This window comes from Nilaparvata lugens, unplaced genomic scaffold (genome assembly GCF_014356525.2).
Source record: "Nilaparvata lugens isolate BPH unplaced genomic scaffold, ASM1435652v1 scaffold6112, whole genome shotgun sequence".
NCBI lineage: Eukaryota > Metazoa > Arthropoda > Insecta > Hemiptera > Delphacidae > Nilaparvata > Nilaparvata lugens.
This window is the reverse complement of record NW_024091876.1, coordinates 1-7,538: the sequence shown is the minus strand read 5'-3', so window position 1 is coordinate 7,538 and position 7,538 is coordinate 1. Positions and strand designations below refer to the sequence as shown.

The following is a 7,538-nucleotide window of genomic DNA, read 5'->3' as shown; positions in this document are numbered from 1 at the left end:
TTCGCAGCATTGAATCGTCACAATCAATAATAAAACACAGAAAATACAATAGTGCAAGGACATACAATAGAGACATCAAAAACAACACTGCCTCTAGGAGCATCCCGTGGAAGAAATCGATCAATTTCAGTTAATTTGAAGGAAATGTTTATGTTTTATTAATTCAATGATATTTAATTTTATTTCAATCAAACGAGAAACAGCTTCTGAATAATAATAGTAATAAATTGAAGACCTGGAATTGAGATGTGGCAATTTTGTAGAAAAAAGTCCAGTAAATTGTAAATCTGGAACCTTTTTTTTTGTTTTTAATTAGAGTTTCATCCTAGAATAGAATAGAATAGAATAGTTTATTCTCTGCATTTACATATTGTATCAAATATGTTTCACAGTCGTCATACATAATAGACTATATAAAATTTCAATTTCATGAGAATTTACAAATTTAAATGTAAGATAACGTAATAAATACATTTATACATTTCCACCACACTGTAAAAACACATTTCTATTAGCCAGTTCTTCAATTTATTCTTAAACAAAACTTTGGATTCAATTGTAGATAATATAGGTGGGAGAGAATTCAATATTTTTCTGCTCATGTGATCAGGACTACTTTGGAAAAACGAAGTTCTATGTACATCCAGTCTTAGAGCATTCCTAGACCTCGTGTTGTAGCTATGAATGTCCGATCCTCTAGCCCAGGAAGCTCTATGTTTAAATCCATGTAGTGCAGCCTCGAGTATGTATAGACAGGGAAGAGTGAGAATTCTGGCGCTTTGGAACAGGGGCCTACAAGGGGTTCTGGGAGGTTTCCCAAGCATCATCCTGACTACTCGCTTTTGTGATCTGAATACTCTGCCGAGTCCAGTTGAAGAGCCCCAGAATATCAAGCCGTATGTCAGTAGAGGTTGGAAGTATCCATAATAAGCCGCGAACACTACGCTCTTGTTCATATTCAACGTTAATCTTGAGATAGCAAATGTCGCTCTGCTCAGTCGTTTCACAACTTCGTCAACATGATTGTTCCACCTCAAACAAGCATCAACCTCAATTCCCAGAAAGCCACAAGCACCTTTGTGTTTGATTTCTTTCGAATCCATCTTGAAATCCAGTAAATTAGGGAATGCAGGGCGGTTGGAATCATTAATTATTGAAAAATTGACAAAACAGGTCTTCTCCACGTTGACTTTGAGTCTGTTTGCCCTGCACCAATTCTCGATGCTTTCTATGACGAGCTCTCCCTGCCTTAGAAGTTGCTGCAGATTATTTCCGACAACAAGAAAGTTCGCATCATCTGCAAATAGAACACTACTGGCAACAGGTACATTACTGGGTAAATCATTTATAAACAATGAAAATAATACAGGACCGAGAACTGTCCCCTGTGGTACTCCTCTCTTTATCTGGCAAGCTTTCGATCTGTATTTATGATTCACTATTTTCTGTTTTGTGTCTTCAATTTCTACAATCTGCAATCTATCCGTTGTGAATGATTTCAGCCATTTTAGTGCTGAACCTCTAAAACCATAATGTCGCAACTTCTCTATCAAAATATCGTGCTCAATACTATCGAATGCTCGTTGGAAATCGATAAAGAAACCCAAAGCCTTTTTTTCAGTATCCAGTGACTTGTATATTCGGCAAAGGAAGTTATTAATGGCATCGATAGTCGACTTTCCGTGTCGAAACCCGAACTGACTTGAAGAGAGAATTGCATTTACTTCAAGGTGCTCTGCACTGCAACGGTTGTTATAGCCAATTTCTCATACAACTTAGCAAATGAGCTCGTGACTGATATTGGTCGAAAGTTGCTTACTTCTGAAGTGGATCCTTTTTTATGAACTGGAATAACTTTCCCCACCTTCAATTGACAAGGAAACGTTCCTGAGCTGAATGATAAATTGATAAGCTTTGTTGTTATACTTCTTATTGGCTCGAAACACTCCTTCAATATACTGCTTGGAATATCATCCACTCCACTCGACATTTTGCTCTTGACATTTTTCAAGGCTGAAGAAACCTCCTCCTCTGAAAATTTAGGAAATCTATCTAAGGTGGCGCCTACGTACATACGATTTGATAGCAAAGGCTTGAACGATAAGTTTGAGTGCGTAGTTTGATCGGCAACATTTATGAAATACTCATTTATCCTATCTGGTATGAGATCAATCGAGCAGACTTCGACACCATTAATAGTTTTAGGATAATTCTTTTTCACGGTGTTTGCGACCGTCTCCATTTTTATTAACTTCCAAATTAGTTTCGATTTATTTTCTGACGACGCAAACACTCTTTCTGCATACGCTTGCCTTGATGAAACAATTAAATGTCTTATAAGCCGCGACATGTCCTTCAGCCTATCCTTGTATGTTATTTCGGTTGGAAATTTTCTCGCAAGAAGTATAAGATCTCTTTTAGCTTCACAAATGAACTCTAATAGCGGTGAAGTCCACTTTATTTTCTTATTGTCATTTTTCTTCTTCCGATAAACAATTGGGAACGATTCACTAAATGCTCGACAATATACGCTCAAGAAATTATTGAATTTTTCATCAACCGAATTTCCACTATTAAACACCATTGACCAGTCTACTTCAGCAAGTCGTCTTAGAAATTTTAGTTTCGCATTTCCTGAATAACATCGTGATGAGAAAAGGTGTCCATCATTACCATCCGTGTTTGCCAATTTATAGTTTACAACTTGAGCACAATGGTCGGAAAGTCCTAATTCTATTACATCTACATATTTAGTCTCAATCATTGGCGTCACGAAACAATTATCAATCAACGTTGAGGATGTCTCTGTTATTCTTGTGCAACTCTTAACCAATCCTCTTAGACCGTATGCCTCAAATAAAGATTCCAGTGTCTTTCTTCTATTTGAATCCACCATGAAGTCTACGTTGAAATCACCGAGCACTATACAGCTCTCAAATCTATTTGTAATTTTTGAGAGAATTTCCTCCAGTTTGTCAGTAAAATTTTTGTAATCATTATTGGGCGGTCTATATATACATACAATCGCACATTTTGTGTGCACTGCCACTGCCACTTCAAAATCATTGCCCTCTGCCTGTTTAATATCTAGTTTATTAGCCAGTATGCCTTCTCTTGCATAAATTGCCACTCCGCCCCCTTGTCTATCGGTCCTATTTTTTGATGAAATGAGGTTAAAATTACTAATGTTCACTGAGTTATCATTCTGAAGCCAGGTTTCTGATAGGCACAAAAAGTCAATTCGGGTTTTTTTATCATTTTTCTTTATATTTTCAAGTTGAATTGCTAGTTCGTCTGTCTTGTTTTTTAAACTTCTAATATTATAATGGACTAAATTGAAGAGATTATCTTTTTTATCTTGTTTTAGTTTTTCTGAAGTTTTTACGTAAATCAAATTGCTATTGATGCTACCGGTCCTTTCTCTAAAAAACTTTTAATGTTTCTTGTGCCTCTATTTTCCACAACTGGAATCTCCATTTCCCCACTCTGGTTAGTTTCCGTCACTTTCATACTCTGTGACACACTCATCCGCTCGTAAATAATGTCTGGAGTATCTACTGTTACTTGTCTCGGTTTCATTATTATATCTTTTAGTCTTCTAGCGATTACTGATTTACCCCTCCTGTTCAAGTGTAGTCCGTGACGTGTATGTTCACAAGCTTTCAGATTCCACATATCTAGTACTGTCGCTTTATTACGTGCGATATTCTTTAATCCTGCATTGATATTTTTAATTGTAGAATTAATGGTCGATGAATTGGGCAAATCATATCGATATGGAATTGTTCCGATGACGATATTTGTTTTTACTGACAGAGCAAGAAGTCTACATATTTGCTGTCGAAATGCTCTATTATAATTTTCATCCCAATTCAAATTCACGTCGTTTGTACCCCCTATAATTATCACCAAGTCATTGTCGTTCAGATTAGCCACCTCCTTGCTTCTCAGAACTGCATCCACTATCTGTGAAATTTTCGCACCCCCAAGCACGAAACCAGACACCAAGAAATTGTTTGTCAACGTATTGTTCAAATATGTTGCCTGATCACGGCCTTGGCTATCCGAGAAAATAAGCACTTTTCTTTTCCAATCTTGCGTTTCATTAATTTTATGGTCTGAATTCTTGAGTTCCCAATTGCGCTTGTTTTTAAGTTCATCGACTCGATTGGTGAAACTTGATACAATATCTCTCAATTTATAGTTTTCTTCCATTACAGTATTTATTCTGTCGTAATTTTTCCTTATCTCGAGTTCCATTTCTTGAATTTCTCTATGGAGAGAATTATTATTATCATTTAAAATTTTTATTGTTTGCTCTCGGATACCAACTATTTCTAAACTATCACAATCTGCCTTGCATTTACTAGTCGTCAGTCTGTAAGATGTTTCGGTTTGCGTATTAACACTTTGAGAACTTGTATCCAGTTCAGTTTGCGTTCCTACATCATTATTGTTTAGAGATAAACTACTATCAAGTATTTTCATTTCCTTGATCTCCTCAATGAGTGCATCTCTTTGAGAGAGTAACTCATCTATGCGCGCAGTGAGTTCCTCCTTCTCTTTGAGTATCAAATCGTCTGTTTGACATTCTGCGTCATTTAGCTTACTCTTTTGTCTACTATTTAATTTGGAGTCGAGTGACAATCTTTGTGTACTGTTTACTACTTTGTCTAGTTGCTCAATTAACCTCCCTTTTGCCTGAACATTTGTGAAATTCGTTGGGACCGGGGGTACTGTATGCTTAACATGCTTCACACTTATTTTACTTTATCAAGCATTGCGTCGGTTGTAATGGAACCTGAACAACCCTTACTACTGCATTTCCACACCACGTCACCGTTAATCAGCGGATGACTTTTTCTGTAGCATTGATTTCCATAATAAACTCCTAATCCATTCCTAGAATTTTTGTACGTTAATATTGTCATGATAGTTTATAGGGTTTTATAAAAATTGAAAAAATCGTGAGTTATTTTGGGTGTAGTCTAATAGCTGCGATATTTTTTTAGCGAGGACATTTATTTATAATCGGTGAATAAGGATAGCGAAGATAAATAGGGTGAGAAAAGATATAGATAATATCTCTGGAGATGTGATAATCTAGTTGCAATTTAAAAATTTATAATTAATAATTATTAAACTGCCGAAATAGTAAATTTGAGTGAGTTGATCTACAAAACTTCTAATATATTATTATTTAATATTATGATATGCTATATTCTATTTAAACTTTAATCAATAATTCTCTATTCAATATTTTACCAGTCAGAAGATTTCTTCTCAAATAAAATTATATTTCAATTACTCTAGTCAGGCTCACTTTCAAACAGTGTATGAAAATCACAGCACATGTAGAGTCGCGCGTGCTCTGTCCATCAGCAGACCAAGCCCGACTAAACAAATCCAGAGCAAAGTTGTGCTGAGTTTACATTGAAATTCACCCAAGCACAATATTTGCAAGGACTACTGATACTCACAAAAAATGACAATTCGCCTCACAACCAAAAATGTACACAACCCAGTTGGTTGAAATAAGTTTATTTAATGAGTGAAAGCCGAAAATCAAGTGAGAAGAAAGTCTGACAAATTTGTACTCTATCACGTGAAAAAGACTGAACTAGCAGAAAGACTAGAAAAACAGTCAAAACTATTGAAATAAATAATTAAAACGATTAGAAATGAATTGAAATTAAAGTAGTATAATCACTCACTTATATTGTTTTGAATTATTATAGTCATTGCTTTCCATCAACTTAAGCTTCTGAATAAATTGAAGACTCGGAATTCAGATGTGGCAATTTTGTAAAGATAATTACATAAAGAAGATTTTGTAATTTATTCTAAATTCTGGACCGTTTTTTGTTTTTAATTAGAGTAAAGAAAATTACAGAAAGAAGATTCTGTAATTTGTTGTAAATTCTGGACTCTTTTTTTTAATTAGAGTTTCATCCTAGAAATGAATATAGTTATCTTTGCTTTCCATCAACTTAAGAAACAGCTTCTGAATAAATTGAAGACACGGGATTGAGATGTGGCAATTTTGTGAAGAAAAAATCCTGTAAATTGTAATTCTGGTGCGTTTTTATTTTTATTTAAAGTTTCCTCCTAGAAATTAATTCAGGTACCGTATTTATTGTAGGAGATGAAGGAAAACAAAGGTTCAACATTCCCCATTCGAATTCGGGAAATAATGTTTTTATTCAATTGATCGCTAAGGCTCAACTCACAATGTCGCGACTCAAGTGGAGAAGAGACTGTGACTCTAGTCTCTTCTCGACGCAGCATGTGTTTTCAAATGATGACGTCGTGGAGACTAGAATCGACTGTAGTTCTGAGTGTCATTCCACTTGGAAACACATGCGTCCAGAATAGACTAGAGTCGCAGTCTCTTCTCGACTTGAGTCGCGTAAGTGTGAGTTGAGCCTAAGTTCTGCTTGTAAATTCGAGTATTCTTGGACAATACAATAATTCTTTTCAAATACTTGTTAATAAATTATCTATATAGATACGAGCAATAAAGCATTTATTCTCATTATCAATGGCGGTTGCACAAAAGCCGGTTATATATTTAATTGTGATTAATTTTACGAGAACCAATCAGAGGAGCCGTCTTCTCAGAGAAGCCTTCTCTTATTGGTTCTCGTGGAATTAACCACGATTAAAATTTAACCGGCTTTTGTGCAACCAGGCTTTTTGGTCACTTTGAAATCAAAGGATAGTTTTGGAAGTATATTACAACACAAAAAACTAACTTTTATTTTCAATTCCATGCTATATTTCCAAAGTGAGGTCCACGTTATAATGGCAGTGTTTGATTAGCAATAGAATTGCTATCCTTCTCTATTATTCAACAAAGCGGATAGCGATATCTCTTTCTCGCTTTGCACTGTTGCCAGAACGTCTTTTGACAATGTAGTGTTAATCATTAATTAACAAAACATTTTATCTTAATTATGAAAATTCATTATGAAATTATTGAAAAATATGATTTATTGCTTGATAAAATATAATTGATTGTTTTAAACGAGAATGAACAGTTTATATTACATCAATAAACCGGTATCAGCTACCGTCTATAGACGGCATTGACAAGACAGAGTATCGGCATCGTTTTTCTCCTATCTTTCCACTGCCATTGTAAAGTGGACCTTAATATAGACTAGAATCACAACTTTTACTTTTAAGTTTTGAATTTTCACTTGTCATAGTTGTCAAATTATTAAACATATGAGCAGAGTGCATATTTATTCTCTCACCTCCCTCTGTACACATTACATACAACATCACACACATTTACATTTACACTTCTACACTGACTCAATTACAATTTATATTTTTACATTACTCGTTTTTTTATTTTCTATTTTAACTCAGTTTTTAGTTTTCTATCAATGCTAATATTTTTAACAAAATGGTTGAACGTCGATGTCAAGAAATGAAGAAATGCAAGGTACATAATCATCTCTCATAATATACTGTTTAATAATTTTGTTACCGACTTAGTTTTCTTTAAAATGTTTAATAGTTTTCAATTG

At 34.7% G+C, this 7,538-nt stretch overlaps 1 protein-coding gene across 1 annotated transcript; it reads right to left on the bottom strand.

Annotated features, from left to right (window-relative positions):
* Window positions 1-3,354: 3,354 nt before the first annotated feature.
* Window positions 3,355-4,768, bottom strand: LOC120356194 (the record flags this gene model as incomplete). The annotated part of the gene is made up of 1 exon (XM_039445077.1): window positions 3,355-4,768. A coding segment is annotated over one exon (1,378 nt), but the record flags the coding sequence as incomplete, so codon positions are not given.
* Between the last annotated feature and the right edge of the window lie 2,770 nt (window positions 4,769-7,538).